This window comes from Tachyglossus aculeatus, chromosome 13 (genome assembly GCF_015852505.1).
Source record: "Tachyglossus aculeatus isolate mTacAcu1 chromosome 13, mTacAcu1.pri, whole genome shotgun sequence".
Lineage (NCBI taxonomy): Eukaryota > Metazoa > Chordata > Mammalia > Monotremata > Tachyglossidae > Tachyglossus > Tachyglossus aculeatus.
In genome coordinates, this window is record NC_052078.1 from 7,874,645 (window position 1) to 7,895,079 (window position 20,435).

At 39.2% G+C, this 20,435-nt stretch overlaps 1 protein-coding gene across 1 annotated transcript in view; it reads right to left on the reverse strand.

The window, feature by feature from the left end:
- LMBR1 (limb development membrane protein 1) overlaps positions 1-20,435 on the reverse strand; it is a 121,835-nt gene that overhangs the window by 37,808 nt on the left and 63,592 nt on the right. Inside the window, exons 6-7 of the mRNA XM_038755662.1 lie at positions 2,260-2,386; positions 1,666-1,734 (exon numbers count right to left, since the gene is read on the reverse strand). Coding sequence (XP_038611590.1) covers positions 1,666-1,734; positions 2,260-2,386 — 196 coding nt within the window. The remainder of the gene's footprint in view (positions 1-1,665; positions 1,735-2,259; positions 2,387-20,435) is intronic.

The window sequence follows — 20,435 nt, forward strand, 5'->3', positions numbered from 1 at the left end:
AAGAAATACCAGAGTTACTAGAGAAGCAGCGTGGCTCAGTGGAAAGAGCACGGGCTTTGGAGTCAGAAGCCATGGGTTCAAACCCTGGCTCTGCCAACTGCCAGCTGTGTGACTTTGGGGAAGTCACTTAACTTCTCTGTGCCTCAGTTACCTCATCTGTAAAATGGGCATTAAGACTACGAGCCCCCCGTGGGACAACCTGATCACCTTGTAACCTTCCCAGCGCTTAGAACAGTGCTTTGCACATAGTAAGCGCTTAATAAATGCTATTATTATTAGGAGAATAGCAAGGTAAGGTAGAAAGGGGCAGGGTGATTGAGTGTTTTCAAGCTAACGATAAGGAGTTTCTATTTGATGCTGAGGTTGATGGGCAACCACTGGAGGTTCTTGAGGAATGGGGAAATATGAACCGAATGTTTTTGCAGAATAATGTTCTGGGCAGCAGAGTGAATTTATGTACATATCTGTAATTTATGTAATTTATTTATATTAATGGCTGTCTCCCCTCCTCTAGACTGTTAGCTCATTTTGGGCAGGGAATGTGTCTGTTTATTGTTGCACTGTACTCTCCCAAGCGCTTAGCACAGTGCTTTGCATACAATAAGTGCTCAATAAATATAACTGAATGAATGAATCACGGACTGGAGTGGACTGGAGACAGAAGGCAGGGGGTGGTCAGCAAGGAGGCTGTTCCAGTCATCAAGGTGGGATAGGAAAAGTGCTTGAATTAATGTGGTAGCAGTTTGGATGAAGAGAGAAGGACAGATTTTAGCAATACTGTCAAGGTTGAACTGACAGAATTTAGTGATAGACTGAATATGTGGTTTGAATGCGGAGAGAGAGAGACAGAGAGAGAGAGAGAGAGAGAGAGGAGTCAATGATATCGACAAGGTTATGGGCTTGTTTGACAGGACGGATGGTTGTGCTGTCTACAGGAATGGGAAAGTCAAGGGGAGGTCAGGGTTTGGATGGGAAGATAAGGAGTTCTGTTTGAGATGACCGCAAGGTATCCAAGTAGAGATGTCTTGAAAGCAGGAGGAAATGTGAGACTGCAGAGAAGAAGCGAGATCAAGGCTGGAGATTGTATATTTGGGAATCATCCACAGAGAGGTGGTAGTTGAAGCCATGGGGACAACTGAGTTCACCACGGCTCTGGAGAGGGCAGGTCTTGGCCAGAGCGGGTGGGATGGCGGGGCGGAGAAGATAGTTTGAGGGGGTGAGGAGGGACTGAATGGGAGTCCTACCAGTGTGGGGGGAGAGGAATGAGGGACGGCACTGGAGCAGGACAACAAGGATGGGAGGGGCTGGATGAATCGACTTTTTCATGTTGCTTCTCAGTCCCCAAACTCTTGGTGATTGGACTGAGGCTCAGCCACTATATCCAAAGGGCTAACCCGTATGTGGGCATATAGGGCCATACTACACGAATGGATTTTGTAAAGTGGCTATCTCCACTTTACGAAATAAGAGGTTCAACATCAATTCTCTTTATATGCTACACAACAATTTTCATACCCAACCTATAGGAAAGCCTAACAGCAAAGGAACCACAATTCTTATGAAATCTCTTGCCATAATTAATTTTTCCTTTATACTCAAGTAAATAAAGCTCTAGTGTTAAATAACCACATGAAGGCAATTTACACCACTCAGATTAATACTTACCGAGCAGTAACAAACATCCCATCAGTGATATACAGGAATATAAATAAGGTAGGTAGAACTCCCAGAGATCTGCAACAAAAAATACTGCACTTATTCAGAGTCCATTACATATGCTGTGCTCATGGAAACAAGGAGGGAATAGTAAAACTGTCTGCCTGGATCTCTTGAAAATAAATTGTTGACTCAAATGTGAAATTTCTAGAAAATGATTTAGGAAATATAAACAGTAACTTGTCTAACTGCAAAAAATTGCGAGGGCAAAAAAAAATCTTTAGTGGAATTTCAGGAACAAAGCTCATTATCAAGAAATATGATGGAAAATGCTGGAAAAAAAATCTCTCAAACTTGTGAAGTATGCATACATAAATCAATTCTTAAATTTGCCAAAATACTTTCAGTTTAAAATATTCCAAAGACCACAAACAAATGAATTATGGGAATTTTAAAGTATCTCACGTGCAAAATTTTCAATCAGTGGCATTCATTGAGTGCTTACTGTATATAAAGCACTTGACTAAGTACAATACAAAATTTAATCGACGGCTTCTGCCTACATTGTGATAACATGGTCTAAAGAAAAAAAAAAATTCATACCATATAAAGACTCCATACTGGCAGCATCATTGTCAATGAGAGCAGAAGCCACCCATACTATTCCAAGAATAAGCAGTGCAAGGAGAATTAGCATAACAAGAGTTTCCAAAATGCGTGCTCTTATTCCCTGAAAAACACATCATGAATACAATTTCAAACACTTGATTCATTCAATAATCAACTAAGCTTAAAGGTGCACAAAATTAAATTATCGGAAGGGAAAAGAATATCTTCCAAAAAATTAACGGTTCCAGCTTTCATAATGTATGGACTATGGTCTCCTTGAGCCATAGGAAGGAGTTTTAAACGACAAGCTTCGACATACAATTCTCATTAATTTCATGATTCCATAAAAAAAACACATTTTTTTTACCCCATATGATTCTCCAGAGCCATTTTTTAAAGACGGATCACTTTCCTAATACTTTCAGCTGAGAGAGTGGATTAGCAAATTTTTATCTATGATTCCAATCAAAGGAATGGAAACCAATTATGGCAAATGGCCAAATTGCCTAGTTCACATTAAACCTTATATAGGTACAATGCACCCATCTACTTTAGGACCGAATTTCCCATTGTAATTGCTTCCCCACATTTCCTGACAGTCTACAGGGCCCTCAAGTGTGCAACTACAGAATTACTCATTTTCTCTGTTCACATACTGGAATTGCCTAAAATCACATGGATTACATCATTGTTCTATACTGCATAGGCATTCATTCAGGATACTGGGAATACGTATTTTTATTCCAATGTCTTTTTAATAGAATAGCATTCTATTAAAACCTTCCTTTTCAGGATTATTTCTGCAGAACACCAACTGGCAATATTTTAGACACAGTAAAACGAATTCTGACTTCACAATCAAAAGGATCAGCGGTTAATATCTTGTTCATTAAAACTAAATAAATTTTCTTCCCTGAACCCCACAACACCAAGGAGGAAAAACTGGTGTCCATATTACACTTTTTCGAAACGACGTGAAAAGAAATAAGGTAATCAGAACCTAAATGAGAAGAAAATTACTGTTGCTTTAAAATTATAGTGGTTTTAAACTATGACATCATCTAATTTGGCAAGCACTGAGATTGGGTTGCATTTACATTTGAAATTCAGAATAAGTTTGAAGAAATAAGCATCTGAAGAACACTTTGATTATGAGTAAAGTTAATTTCTAATTTTAAATTTTCAGCTATTTAAAAAAAAATTAAATCAAGTCGGTGTCGCTAATTTCTGAGAAAACTAAGGAACAATATCTATTGTTGCAGGATCAAAAATCGCCCAGGCAGCTAAAAATTCGCTATCACTACGGAGTATCCCTGGAAGCAGGATAAACAGCGTTTTCTTGATACATTTCCAATGTTAACTCTCCCGATCTCTCCCTCCTCCCAAGGGATCCAACCACTTTTTAATTACCTAACCTGGGTGCGAGATCCCATTTGACTTCCACTCCAACAGTTAAGGCTCGGGACTGACCAGTTTGAATTACAGCATTAGTCACACCTGTATTTGCCTAGTGGGTGGATAACACCAGAAAGAGGTTTGAGTCATAATCTTTTCTCTCAAGAAAAATGTGATTTTTTTTCCCCAAAATTAGGACTCCAACAAGCTAAGCACCTCACAATAAACGCTGATATATATAGGAAACTGGATGCTTCATTTGACAAGTGCATTAAAGAACTGTGAAGTGCTAACCTCTCAGGAATTATTAGCACAAACTTGCTCTTCTGTTCACAAAATGACTACTTTGCCTAGTGGAATGGGTTGTAGTATTAACTGAGCTGCCTGATGAACTTTGGGGATGTAGTGTTAATATCCACTTCTTAATGATCAATCTGAAAGCACTTTTTGGAGTCTTCAAGCAGGTCTCAAGAAAGATGAGCTGGGAATGGAAACTTTTGGCAATTACCAAATATACAACCGAGATAAGTGCCACGCTAACTCAGAAGATACCAGATGATCAAGCCCACAGTCTAAACAATAGGCTGGTATTCCTCAAAAAAAAGTTTAAATCATCTTCTAGGAAAGAACTGCCTATTTACTCAGCTCTCATTCAAGTGGCCTACCTGTCAAGAAGGAAGGGAACACAAATTAAAACAGTAATAATAGTGAGCTACAGACTATCTGTAAATGAGGCCTTTTGGAGCAGTTTTTTAACATTATCCATAAGAAACAAAAACAAATCAAGAAAAAGAGGGAATAAATGGAAGGCATATTTGAAAATCAGAGTATTACCATAGTTGGTCTGTGGCTAGCACATTTCAGACTTGTTAGGGAAAACGGTGGACATTCTAAGCCATTTGTAATCTAATTAGTTTACTGAGTGAGGCGCGTTCCACATACTTCCAGGCTTATCCAAAATGGGAGATCAGTTATATGTAAACCCCACCCACTTTGCCCAACCCTATACCTCCTGTTAAAATATTTAGCTCAGTGTTTCATTTCTTTCAGGTCAATAGGGACAAATTCAGATGTCTTCCCTAGACCTCCTCTCCAAAGCTGGTGACTGGACTATTTATTTATTTATTTATTTATTTATTTTACTTGTACATTTCTATCCTATTTATTTTATTTTGTTGGTATGTTTGGTTCTGTTCTCTGTCTCCCCCTTTTAGACTGTGAGCCCACTGTTGGGTAGGGACTGTCTCTATGTGTTGCCAATTTGTACTTCCCAAGCGCTTAGTACAGTGCTCTGCACATAGTAAGCGCTCAATAAATACGATTGATTGATTGATTGATTGACTAGACGTTCACATCTAAGATTTTATTAACAGGCCTTCTTCACTTCAACCTTTCTCCACTCCTCCACACAGCGTTACCACTCAATCACCCACCTTAACTGCCAACTTGACTTCAGCATCCTTCTCTTCAGGTCATCCCATTCTTCTGCTTCCCATTAAATTAAAACTACTTAAATTTGGATTCCAGTGCCACCCAGCCAACATACCTCCCTGCCACCCACCTACACTAGCACTCACCCCGCCAATCCTCTAGTCAAACGGGCTTTTCTCCAAGTCCTCTTTATAGTGGGATGGTGGAGGAAATGCAGAGATGGAAGACTGAGTACATTCCCATTTGTTCAGCCTGTTACTTGCCCCATGTTCTCCCTCTTCTTCAGATCACATTACTCCAGACCTCTTCCCCAAACCTTTCCCTCCACATTTCTAGGGGATTCTGGAAAAGGATGCACTGCACTCTCAATCACCAATTCTTTCCAGCCACTCCCTGTAAAACCGATGGACGGTTTTTAACAAATGACAACTACAGTGACAAAGTGAGAAAGAGATACAATATGTCCATTGTGTCGCTTTGGGATACAAATGTCTTTAAACTGGAAGGCTCGGTGGTGCCTGTATTTTTGACATGAGCATTGCACTGAGAATTCAAATCAATCACCATATACTCTTTTACCTGGCACCATCTGTTGCCCCAGCTCTTCCTTGGTCTCCCCCCATTATCTGTCCCAAGCAATTATTAGTGAGACTGAATTGATTAGATCTCCACCCAGCCCTTCCCCTATCGACACCGTGAACACTTGAGGGAAACACACAGGTGATTAAATGAGTACATTTTTTGAAATCCTGATCATGAATTACTATTGCTCTCATGTTGCAAAATAAGTACATAATAAACATACTGAACATTTACAGATTATAAATACTTTAATCCATCTAGAAATAAAGGACAACAAACCATATTTTGGAGTGTAAATTATGAACAGGGTCAGATTTTGTCCACAGAATAGTTAAGCACAGGTATTCTGACTAGTCCACATTTTTACTGGAAAAAAGGAACCAGGAAACATATTTGAATTCAATACCAAGGGGAAAAAAATCGATAACACAAATTATAATCAAGAAGCCAGTGAAGAGGTGTTTAAGCAAGCTGAGTTTCATTTCACCTCATTACTATTCTACTACATCCTTGGATAATAGTAGCCTTATTCCCAAGTGTGAAATTCCTTTCATTCTGTAGATTTGTGCCACAACCTTAATGAACTATTAATGCACGTATATTATGATAATGTCACAAAATGCTGCAGCTGTCAAATGACTTAATTTTCAAAGAAGAAATATTAAAAACTATTGGACTAATCTTTCACAGTCCAGCAGCTTCTCTCCATTAATATTCAGCATGCTCATATCCAAGAAACAACCTGGTATATGAAAGCTGACCAGACGATGCTGCCTGTAATTTTACAAAATATTTCTTGCAAATTTGGGCCCTGGAGAAAACGTAGAAAATTTTAGCAGGGCCCAAAATGATTACTACATTCTGAATGATATATCAAATGAATTTCAAATGCATTCCTCAAGTAGTATAGTTTGAAAGCTTCGCAGGTTTTTAATTTGCCAGATGTTATACATAATCTAATAGGCTAGAATTCATTTGTGTGGATTTCAATGGATCTGAACTGTGCTTCTGGAATGTGAGTTTGAGTAACTCCCAGGGAATAGTTTATTCACCTGGCAGCATCTGGTTTAAGGCAAAGGTAGAAAGAATATCCCCATCTTAGAGTATACTAATCCAATCCTGAAACAGGGAGCAACATTTGCCAACCCACACATCTTTTTAATATGTCAATCTTCTTCCATGAAAGTATGGAATTCAGAAGCCAGAATTCTTTCCTATTCGCCTGACACTATGACTTGTCCTTGGTAAATTAAGCTACTTTTTATTTTCAAGATTACATATTTTAATACGAGATGATGACTTTAAAAACTGCCATTAATCCATTCAGCAATCCCTTGTTATAACACTTTTTCCACCATTACACTACTGAATTTTAAGGCCAGCACTTTTTAACATCACTTTGACTCTTCATGGATAGTGCTCAGTTTTGCCTTTTGTGTGCATGAACAATACAAGTGTGTCCTGCTGTGTAACCTTAAGCAAGTAACTTAACTTCTCTGTGCCTCATCTGTAAAATGGGTATTAAGATTGTGATTACAATCAACTTTTTTTGGTAAATACATAAAACCAGAGCATATTTTTAAAAAGATATCTTTTGTACTAGCTAGTAATTGGGACTTTACAGACTACAGGGGTCTAATTTATGGTTTTAAACAGCTTGCTATAATTATTTACACTTTCACATTAATCCCTTGAGCTTTGTAGACAAGCTTGTGGTTAACTTACTAGATTTTTCTAATTACTAAATGATTCGAAAGGGAAGATTCTTAGCAATAAATGGAGCCCCAAAGGTGAATGGACAAACAATATGAATTGGGGCAAATATCTAGCAGAAATCCAACTCTGGTACTGTATTCTCTCAAGAATGCTTCTAAGGGCAATATGAATCATATTGATCATTCTACCTCAGATACATTGCACTCATAATATATAATTGGTTGAGGTGGCTGTTTAAGGACAGCATAATGCAAAACATAAAAGCTGAAAAGAGATAATCAGTTTGCTCCTCAGGCAAGTGAAGACCTACTGCCAAGAGTGCTCCGAATGACTTTAGACTAGAAGCTCAATGTGGGCAAGGAATTGTGTCTACCAATGCTGTTCCACTGTACTCTTCCAAGCTCTTTGTACAGTGCTCTGCATATGGGAAGTGCTTAATAAATACCATTGCTTGACTGACTTTTGAGCTGGCATCAGGAACTCCTGATGCATCAGGGGATAGACAGCATACCAAGTCACGGTATGGGCTTCAGGGGTGAGACTTGCCCCATGGTGCCAACGTTTAGTGAGGCTTCAGCTCCTTGGCCTTTTTTTCCTCCAGTCTCAATGTGTATTCCCCGGGGGGGCATTCCTGTTTAGTCAATTCTCTGGGATAAACAACCCAGGTCCAGTAATCCTAGCCACAGCAGAATGGAGAGAGGGTGGGTGTGAGCATGGACCTGAGAATCGGGGCCCCTGGCTTCTAATCCAAGCTCTGCCACTCGCCTGCGGTGAGACCTTGGGTAAGTCACTTACCTTCTCAGAGTCTGAATTCCTCATTTGTAATGGGGATTAAAGACCTGTTCTCTCTCATCTTTAGACTGCTTCAGAGATTATGCCCAATTTAATTATCCTCTATCTACCCCAGTGTTTAGCACAGTGCTTGGCACATAGTAAGCAGTTAAATTTCAGTTCATTATTATTCAAGAGCCACAAGAGAAGCAATTGCTTCTAAGACAGGGGGAAATCTCCTCGGAAGAACATGCCTCATACCCTGGCCTGTGGGTCCCCACATCCAAATAGCATGGTAACGAAAAGGTCGTGCCAATGCCTGCTCTAGAGAGTAATGCAACAAATGGTCTGAATATATAAAAAGGGACACATAGGCTAATTAATCACTAGATAACTGTCACTACATTGAATACTAATTAAGAGAAAAAGATTCTACCAGCATCTGCAGACGCACTGCAAGAATAGAAACTTTTTTACTAAAATGATAATTAAGCATTTACTTTGTGCCAAGCACTATACAGAGCCCTGGGGGAGGTACAAGATAATCAAGATGGACAAAGTCCGGCACTTAGAACAGTGCTTTGCACATAGTAAGTGCTTAATAAATGCCATCATTATTATTATTACGGGGGAGTAGGATTTAATTCCCATTTAACAGATGAGGTAACAGGCACAGAGAAGCCGACTTGCCCAATGGCACACAGCAGACAGGTAACAGAGCAGGGAGTAGAACATGGGTCTTCTGAATCCCAGGCCTATGCTCCTTCCTTAAACAGATGACCCATTAGGACAGATTTCCATTGGCCCAGTGTCAAGTATGAGGGAACCATGAGACCTCAGATTTAGGAAGCTCAGCCGAAGTGTTGCTGTATTTACACTGCCTAGCAAATGTGCCAAGATTTAGTGTATAATCAAAGAAACTATCTTCTTTCCAAAGAACAAAGAAGATGATACCATGGAAGCACCCAAAATGTAAAACACTGGTATCTCCAAACACCAGCAAAGACGAGAGAGGTGTCTAAAATGAAATCTCTTCTTCTACTCACGTGCAAATTCTATACCAGATTGGAACTGTTCACTTTCGGTTTCAAAACCCTCCTCTAGAAGGTGGGCTAGGTCTGGTATTTCCTCATCTTTCTCTGCTCACTTCCTCTATTCTAACTCAATTAACTTTGGTCAGATTCTGTGTCATCTCATTCTGTCACAACACGCCAAAAGCCTGGAACAGCTTTCTATTGCGCTTCCTCCATTTGATTAAATAATGAGTGAGTTCTGATTAATCAGTAATTGATATATTTTTAAAATGATATTTGCGAAGTGTTTACTATGTGTCGAGCACTGTTCGAAGCGCCAAGGTAGAAACAAGTTAATCAGGTCAGACACAGTCTCTAGCCCACAAAGGACTCACATTCTTAAGCAGGAACAGGTATTGAACCCCCATTTTGCAACTGAGGAAACTGAGGCACAGAGTAGTGAAGTGACTTGCCCAAGGACACACAGCAGGCAAGTGGCAGAGCTGGGATTAGAACCAGCTTTGGCTCTCAGGCCAGTGCTTTATCCACTAGGCCAAGCTGCTTCTACAGACTATGCTGCTTCCACTCTATGCTCATCTAGAGTCCAAAAGTTGAACTAAGTGCTCGGGGGGTGTACAGCAGAAATGAGATGTGTTCCCTACCCACAGCGAGTTTAGAAGCTGCTGGGGGACACAGACAAAAGTTATTAACAGACAATGGGAGGAGGAGGAAGAGCAAATAACAAGTAACAGTACAGATCTGTCAGGTACACAATCTATTTTCCCCTTGTCGGAAGAAAATAGAAGCCAGATGAGAACTCACACCTGGCCAGAGCCAATTTGGAGTTGAAATCCTTGAGCCCCGCTCAATAATAACAGCATTATTCCACTACATCAAGTAAACCAGAAAGTGTTAATATAGCCCGGGACTCTTTTTAAAACCCCTCAGGTGGTGCTCTTAACCCTCGGGTGAAGCTGACATTTACATTACTAAATATCTTCACATACCAGCAACGAGAGGTGTCTCAAGTGAAATCTCTACTTTTATTTCATGTGCAAAGAGCTTTATTTTATGAATATGGGACTAAGACAGATGTATGTCATTGCTATTAAATTCCCATGGTACTCAAATGGTGCGCTAGTTATTAATTTTACACACAAACAGTACATTAGTGTCTCCCCTACTAGACAGTAAGCTCCTTGAGGGCAGGGATAAAGTTCAATTATTATATTGTACTTTTCCAAGGACTTAGTAACATGATTTGCACAGTGTAGCACTCAAGACTTTGACTAAAAATAATTCTGACGCAGCCATTCACTCAATCCTGTAAGATCTCCAAATAAATTCCTTACAAATGAGCAAATTCAATGGGAAAGAATACATAATATGGTGGTAAAATGTCACCTTATCTTAATGCCTTCCAATGTATAATGATATCTGTAAGTGCCATCCCAGAATTCAAAAAAGCAGTTTTTCCACCAGACAAAAATATACCTTCCTAGTTATTTTCTTAATTGTGTCCTTCAAAAGGCAATAATAATTGGGATATTTATTAACTACTTACTATGAGCCAAGCACTGTGCTAAGCACTGGACATCAGATGAGACATAGTCCCTGTCCCCCATGGGGCTCAGAGTCTAAAGGGGAAGGAGATAGTTTCTTAGGCCACTTGTCTGCTGTGTGATCTTGGCAAATTTCCCTGTGCCTCAGTTACCTCATCTGTAAAATGGGGATTAAGACTGTGAGCCCCATGTAGGACTACCTGATTACCTTGTATCTACCCCAGCACTTAGAACAGTCCTTGGCACATAGTAAGCACTTAACAAATACCACAATTACTGTTATCATTATTATGCAACTCTCTTTCTATAAAGTCTATATAATCACCAAGATGGAAGACATTAGGGCTTTGGGCAAGTCAATGGAAAGGAAATTACTTTAGCAACTGATTACCTGCAATTGTGGGGTATTTTAATATTCAGAAAATGTAAATGATGTAGTGAGGAAAATATAATCATTTACTACATAAGGCAGAGTTTGGACTGACTGAGCACTAAAATACACCCATTTCTGCTTTTTTCAATAAGTCAGTGAATCCAAAACCCATACAGGACTGAATGTACTTTGAAATTGTGGTTTAGGATTTATAAACTTTTTAATCTGGTGCAGTCTGTGAAATTAGGGAAAAGCATAGTGGAAGCTTTTATCACCAGTATTAATCACCGATAGGCCGGTATAAAGAAGAAGCATCTGCCCACCACTCATCTTTCCATTAAGAGCCAGAAGCTGAACATGGAAAATCCCAAGGGAAGGCTTCCTATCAACTACATCCTTACAAATGTTAAAGGGAAAGATGTACCAGATGTCAGGATAACTTACTGAAATACCCTTCAAGCAACAGTAGCTGTGGCAAAATATTGCGTCAAAGACTGGAAAATGTCTTCGCTGTCATCCAAAAAGAGGTATGGAAAGAAAGTCATTGAATGTAGGCTCACAGGCCTGTTGTGAAGCTTAAAATTGCTTTTCAATTAATTTATTTCTCCCCCATTTGCTTTAAATTCCAAATTGCCTGCATTTCACATGTGAAACGGTAGGAACATTCTAGAAATCTCAGAGATTTTTAGTCCCTGAAAACGTATTTACTGTATTTCCCAAATGAACTCAAATGCACACACTTAAATCAATACCTAATGATAAATTGCTATTTTACAGTAGAACTGCATTTTTTAGAAAACCATGAATGCATAATTGGGGGAGAGTGTTAATAGGAAAATCTTTAGGAATTGTCAAATATTAAGCTAAACATTCTCAGTAAGATAGGCAGAAGGGTTAATGATTTTATTTATGTACAGAAGAATCAAGCCACATTACCTCGCTTAGAGTCCTACCGATCATCTGTGAAACAGCCACCGCATACTAAATCAACGTAATTAAATAGGAAGGAACAGCCAAGAAAAAAGCTACTAGATTTCAAGATGCTAAAATAACACATTTTATGGGTCCCAAAGGCCTGATATACCCACGATATAACTTTTGTTACTTGAAAATTTTTATCCCGGTCAACACTACCACACTTGATTGTTCTGTACTAAGCATCAATGAAGTCAAAATTACAATGTGCTACAAAAGTCCTAACAATAAGCTGATATGTTTCTATGGTGATGAACATTTAAACACGATTCGGCCTGGACATCTTGACCTCTTGCAAGGTATGTAAACATTACTTTATACACTATGCCCCCACCCATTAGGAAAGCCTGGGAAAAATTTCTACATTCATGGCACATTTAAAATAAATATCAAGCCCATTGTTTTATTTAACAAAAAGGGTCTCCTAGTAACATTAAGATAAGGTTTGCTCAGCATGACATTTAGACTGCAACAAACATAAATGCCGTCATCTGGGGAAGATCGATAGAAGCACTAAAAAGGACTGAAAATAAAAGCAGGTATTAGTTATTTTAAGCCATGAAATAACTACAAACATGCATGTTTAGCACCTGTCACATATGTTTTTCCTTTGCTCCCAAGTATCATTAAGAGTGTGGACAAAAAGGGTAGTTTAGTTGCCAGGTCAGAGAAAAAGAGTTTTGAAAAATCCTGGCTGAAGTTATTTCGTACCAAAGGATATGTATATGGTCAGATAATGTGAATGAAAATGAAATGTATATCACGCAAACTTATTTCTTTGAGTGGAACAGCAGCCAAAGAGCTCACCAACTAAGCTTTCCAGGATCGGCCATTACAAGGAAATTATTTCACCCATCTTAATATTGTGAGATTAACAAATGATAGTCTGTATGGATAAACACGAAAGGATGTCACTTAGATGTCTATATGTTTTCTAAATGCAGAAGTCCCTTTTTAGCACATATTCCCACACTAGTACGAAAGAGATTGCCAATTAAACTCATTTAATACAATAAATTGTGTAAATAAGATTACACAAATAATTACCACCTTACAAAGCAATCCCAAACAATGAAAAGCATAAGAATGAGTGGCTGAATTGTTGATAATTCAGAACAAAATTTTTACAGTTATTTTAGGGATGGGAAAACCATTTTAGCATATTTCAAAAATTCTTCCATTCACGTTGTCACGATCCCTTTTATAAACACTTGATCATTTTTCCCTTCAATGCATACTGAGAAGCCTTTAGCCTTCTCAACTCAAAAAATGCTTAACTTGAAGACAAATAAATGAAAAAAATACCATAATTCCAACCCACAAAGCTGTCTTACTACAAAATTACTGAATTATAACCACAATTTAGTCCAATAAGACTATCCAATGCCAGTCTAATGAATCTCTGCCCAGTACCCTCCTATTTTATAGAATGGACAGCACCAAATCCTAGTTAAAACAGTAAAAAGGTCACTAAATTCATAATTTATCCTTTACCTGTAGCAAAAAGGAAATTAAAAGCTGAATCATATAACAAGATTTGAAACGGTGAAGGGTCTCGCCTCGTTACTTGTAAAGTGTGTTAAGAGGTGGATTTTGTAGGGAGGGTGAGGGAAAGAGTACTTAAAATTATAAACAACGCAATGTTGAGTACAAACCCTGTGTACACAAGAACTTCCCAAACACTGCAGAACAGAGCTAGGATGTGTCCTGCTGCTAATCCCAGAATAGTTCCTTGATAAGGACAGCCAGACTTTTACACTAGCTAGACTTTTATACTTTCAAGATCCATTACAACCTCTTTCTGCATTAAAAACAAAAATTCAAACTTTCTCTAATTCTCTGAGATCGCTCACTCACAAGTACTTAACTGTACCATCCAAAAGCAGGCTAAATATTTGCTCAAAAGTTCATTCATTCATTCAATCGCATTTATTGAGCGCTTACTGTGTGCAGAGCACTGTACTAAGCGCTTGGGAAGTACAAGCTGGCAACATATAGAGATGGTCCCTACCCAACAACGGGCTCACAGTCTAGTTGCAGTAGGAGGGGGCAAAAAGTAACAGAAACAAGAGATTGGAAATTATTTGAAATGGATCACTAAAGATCCTGGATTAGAAGTGTACATATAGTCCACTGTGTAAGCCCCAAATGAATCAGACAAAATACATTTCTAGCTGCAACAAACCAAAAATACAGCTAGAGAATGCACCTGGAAAGGAAAGTCAACTGAGCAAGAAAAGTATCCCGTCATCCTAAAAATAAAAATTATAAAATTATTGTTGTGAGAGAAGAATGTACAGCACCATCATCCTCTCCTTCATCAACTAATAATTGAGCTTCATGGGGAGCATGAAAGACTGGAGAATGCAGTGACAAGAAAAAACGTAAAGAACTATGAAGAACTGTCAAAACAATTCATAGTACCTAAGAGCATGACATCAAGTCAAAGGGATTCAGGTATGAGTGTACATACGCAAGTTGTCACAAAATCTCTGGGTATCAGACATGCAGGGAATATTCACTATCAAATGTCACTGCGCATTTAAACTATGACAGCCCATTTTTACTATGAATACACTAAAACCTGAAAATATTGAAACGTTTTTTGTGACGATGCGTATTTTTGGTATCTACTGGATGCAAAGTATTGCACTAAGCATCTACTGTAGGTACACAGTGATTTCTGAAACTCTACTACAGTATCAATCAATCAATCATATTTATGGAGCGCTTACTATGTGCAGAGCACTGTACTAAGCGCCTGGGAAGTACAAATTGGCAACATATAGAGACAGTCCCTACCCAACATTGGGCTCACAGTCTAAAAGGGGGAGACAGAGGACAAAACCAAACATACTAACAAAATAAAATAAATAGAATAGATATGTACAAGTAAAATAAATAGAGTAATAAATATGTACAAACATATATACATATATACAGGTGTATATAAGGGTATCATGAAGGGTATCATGAAGGTATCATGAAGGGTATCATGAACACTTCCCCAAAAAAGTGCTAGATAAATGCAGACCGGAAATCAGTTCTGCCCATATCATTTGCTTTGACAAACTGCTTTGGACAGCACGCCAAGGCAGAATTAGAGAACGCTGTTCCGACAAGGTGCATTTGGCAAGACAATGATGCAAGTAGGAAAAACCAGTGGTGAGCACTCACTCGGCATCAGATCTGGGGTGCACATGGAAATGCAATTTCATCTTAACATGGGGTTCTTCAAGAACAGAGACTGCCCCGGCCCTGGATGTGCAATGAGTAGGATATGCCACGCCTGCAGAATGTGCCTACAAATACAAAGACACAGAGTTCACCCAGGATGCAAACTTGTATATGTTGCAAACTTGTACTTCCCAAGCGCTTAGTACAGTGCTCTGCACACAGTAAGCGCTCAATAAATACGATTGATGAGGATGATGCATTTCTTTTTCTGTGTGTGTGGCACTAAGTACCTTTAGCATGAGCCAAAACAGCTACTGCTGCCCCTCACTTCTTCCTCCTCAAAAACTAGGTGAATGCCTTTGACTCACCTTTAAAACAGCTGCCAGAGGCTGCAGAGTTAAGTGGTGACAGCAGTGGGGTGACCAGGGTGAAAAAGAGGCAGCAGCCAGCAGCTTCTCCACAGCCACACACACTTCAAAAAGGTTCAGGGTCATCAACCCAGCATTGCCTGACTGAACCGAAGTCTTACTAATTCGGGGGGAAGGGGTGAATCTCACAAAAGGTAAGAGAATGGAGATGTGGAAGAGAGATAAAGAATACCAAAATGAAGTACTTCAAAGGTAGGGGGGGAGTAGCAGGGGAGGAGAGAAGATCCAGGCATGTGTATGTAAGGCAGAAGCAGGGGTCAAGAATAGGTGTGCCGCTGTTGGGTAGGGACCGTCTCTATATGTTGCCAACTTGTACTTCCCAAGCGCTTAGTACAGTGCTCTGCACACAGTAAGCACTCAATAAATACGATTGAATGAGTGAATGAATGAGAGGTGGTAGTGGCGGGGTTGGGAGAGAGAGAGACCAAGGAACACACACACAAAAAAAAAAAAAGAGCAAGGAGCAGAGCAAACAAGGGAAACTGTGTCTTGGGGAGTATCTCGATTGTGTGGAGTAAGAGAATTCTGTTAGAAGCACAATGCCAAAGCATTGAGCAGAATAGATATCTTCAACTTTGCCTTGTGTTTAGGGTCAATGGGTAGACTATCCACAGATTGTGTAGAATGGTGGATTTTAAACTTGGCCTGGCTATCAACAAAACTCCACTCTCTTTGCCTTTGTCTCTGGATATGTTTCCTTCAGTCATGAAACTTGTGCTGGTTAAGTGCCTTCCAACGAAAGAAGGGGGAAAAAAGTTGTGCGTTTCACTGTTACAAGCTACGTTTTAAAGTCAAACATTCTAGAATTCCCAAGGATATTATATACTGCTTCAAATAACTAGGCAAAGTGTCACTTATTTAATGCTTCTCACATTCCCAAGTCATTATACCCATTGCTTTAGGACTCTACAGAATAATTTCCCTGGTATATATACCCTCACATAACTGGCTCAAGACACTTTGTCCTTCTGGCCAAAAGAAGGATTGTGAAAAGCAAATGAACCAAGAGGCACAAAGCAGAGCAAGAAAGAGTCAGGACACCAACCAAAAAGCACACTGCCTATATGTAGAGGGCTCATATAGAGAGATACCCTTGTACACAAGTGAAACTGAAATGAGAACAGCAATTACTAAACACTCACCCCTGTCCCTAGGCTAAGTCTGGAGCAGATTTATCATAAGAGAAATTCATTCATTCAATCGTATTTATTGAGTGCTTTACAGTGTGCAGAACACTGTACTAAGCGCTTGGAAGAGAACAATATAACAATAAACAGACACATTCCTTGCCCATAACGAGTTTACAGTCTAGAGGGCGGTAACAGGCATTAATATAAATCAATTACTAACACTATCTTCAAGAGTTTAGGGTCAATGGGTAGAATATCCACAGATTGTGTAGAATGGTGGATTTTAAACTTGGCCTGGCTATCAACAAAACTCCACTTTGCCTTTGTGTCTGCCCCAGACTGAGCCCTCTCCTTCCTCTCCCTCTCCTCCCCTTCCCATCCCCCCCAGCCTTACCTCCTTCCCCTCCCCACAGCACCTGTATATATGTATATATGTTTGTACATATTTATTACTCTATTTATTTATTTATTTTACTTGTACATATTCTATTTATTTGATTTTGTTAATATGTTTTGTTTTATTGTCTGTCTCCCCCTTCTAGACTGTGAGCCTGATGTTGGGTAGGGACCGTCTCTGTGTTACCAACTTGTACTTCCCAAGCGCTTAGTACAGTGCTCTGCACACAGTAAGTGCTCAATAAATACGATTGAATGAATGAATGAAAGAGTTTAAATTCATTAGATTGTTAACACCATAAGAGCAGGAAATACTGATCTGTTGTAATCTCCCAAAAGCTCAGTACAGTGCCTTGTACTCAGTAAATAACACTGATTAGCTGAGAGAACGCAACACAGGTAATCAACCGTGATGCAGCATTTTTAATCAGAGGTAAGAAACAAAGACTTTTTTAAAGGCATAAAAACAGGGCAATCTCAAACCAAGTCAAAGAATTAACTTTTTCAAAATGTCACAACTGGTTCAGACATATTTCTCTCACCTAAAAGACTTCACTTCAAATACTTTTTCTTTTTAAATGTAAGCTTGAAAGTTGCCTCAAGGATTATCAAATAGTGTCATTTTAAACTTTCCTTCCCATAGCCCTCAGTTTCAGTGAACCTCATCTGTAACTTTGTAGCCTGCCAAATTCCCATTTGAGAACCAGCTCTGGGCAGGGGAAGGAAAGTGGGGAACAGAGATAGGCAACACTCATTAGAAGCCCTTTCCCCCTTAAAGTTGCACTTCAACTTTGATCTTTTGCATATCAACTCCCCAAGTGCCCAGACTATCATAAGATTGGCCAATAAGTTTTTTAGTTTTTTCCTGCAAAATATGCATGGAAAAACCTTCAACAAAAATTCAAATGGACAATTACATGACGCTTACTGGGTGCAGAGCGCTGTAGTGGGCGCTTGGGAAGTACAAGTTGGCAACGTATAGAGACAGTCCCTACCCAACAGTGGGCTCACAGTCTAAATGAGCCCCTCCCCCTGCCTTACCCCCCCCACAGCACCTGTATATATGTATATAGACGTACTTTTTTTACTCTATTTATTTTATTTGTACATATCTATTCTATTTATTTTATTTTGTTAGTATGTTTGGTTTTGTTCTCTGTCTCCCCCTTTTAGACTGTGAGCCCACTGTTGGGTAGGGACTGTCTCTATATGTTGCCAATTTGTACTTCCCAAGCGCTTAGTACAGTGCTCTGCACATAGTAAGCGCTCAATAAATACGATTGATGATGATGATGATACCATAACCTATTCTAACCTCAAAATACTCCCAACATACTGTCATCCCAATGTCCAGCCTCTTGATAGTCTCGGTTATAAAAAGGACCAAAGGAACTATAAAACAAACACCTTAGGTAGGACGAACAAGTGGTCTCAGTAATGACTAGTTCTAGGTTCACTCAAGAACAAGATGGCAAGGTGCCCACTGATGGGCAATGGAGAATACCGGAACACCCCTTTGCTGATCTGAATGTAACATATGTTCACTACATTGGTTCCACGAAATACAGGTGTCATGAAGAAACATATAAGCATTCTTTGTGAAAATGTGCAGAAGCTAGAATGAGTCGCTGGAGGGACTCTGCCTTTCCTCTTGCCCCAGGGCCACTACATTCCCCCATCAAAGCCTGATTGAAGGAACATCTCCTCCAAAGGCTTTCCCAAATAAGCCCTCCTTTCCTCTTCTACTCCCTCCCACATTGCCCTAATTTGCTCCTTTTATTCACCCCCCCAACCATCCCCACAGCACTTGCGTACATATCTGTAATTTATTTATATTAACGTCTGTCTCCCCGCCTAGACTGTGATCTCGGTGTGGGCAGGGAATGTGCCTGATTGTTATATTGTACTCTCCCAAGTGCTTAGTACAGTGCTCCGCACACAGTAAGGATTCAATAAATACGGCTGAATGAATGAATGAATTCCCCACCCCGGATCCCCGAATAGACAGAGCAGGACATTTGAAAAAACACACACATGTAAAGACATCTAGTGCAACATCAGTGCCATAGAAAGGACAGGCCAGCTGAACACCAGAAAAATAGCCATCCTAAACATGAAGTGTACTAGGGTCCATTTGGGTGGATGATCCAACCCAGCCAGCTGGAAACCTCTGTTCCAAGACTTTATACCCAATGAAGGTTCATCCCAGATCATCCTCCCTGCTTTATGGCCAGCACCAACTGCTGCAGAAGCATCAAAATTACAGACTGGAGCTTAGAAAGTTCTGTCCCTGCAACCTGGGGCTCAGGATACCAAAAAGCAGGCTTCCCCCTAGATGACTCCATGTTACAAGTTACCACCATGATCAGAAATCAATCCAGATGATCGATTCATCAATTCTGATGAATAGGAAAAGGTCAGCAAATTCATTTGACTAGGCACACATTAAAATGCTAGTTTCTGAAGACTTCAGTTCTTCTAAAAATTATCCTCCATCAGGAAATGGTTCCTGCCTAGTTTAGACTGGGCTACAAATAAAAGCCACAATCAAAATTTTTAGGTTTTTGTAAATGGCTCATCTTTCCAAGGAAGTGAGACAAAAATCCATTAAATACATTAGGGTATCTTCCTCAAAGATCCTCTATGGTTTTTGAAAGTCCGAAAGCAGGTTAAGGTTACGAATCCATAAATTCATCCTCCTCAATTCAGGTCAACATCACAAAAAAGCCAAAGATATAAAAGACTAAGTCACACATGAGTTACCCTAATTCAAATCACTGAGGCTCAAATTTTTGCTTTAGACACTTAGAAAAAAAAGTTATTTTATTCAAATAATTTTGTAAAATAAATACAAAGACTCAGTTCACAAAACTTGACCCTTCTGAAACAAGTTAGTGATATTTAAAAATAATCCCCACTTTTTTCAAAACAAAGTGGTCTCTTAGAAATATTATATTGCTGTAGAAAAATAATTATAGAGATATTTGACAAAGAATTATATATCAGAAATGTGCAATTCATTATATATTCAAATGGCAAATGTTGCAAATCAATATGACAACTTACACCACATACAAGGTCAGCTTCAGCAATCTGTCAAATCTATCAAAATTAAGAGAATCATAAAGTGGGCTGCTCCATAGGAAAAATATTTAAAACAAATTAAAATCCTAAATTCAATGACTGGAATCATTGCTACGGATAATGAAACTGCACTTGCA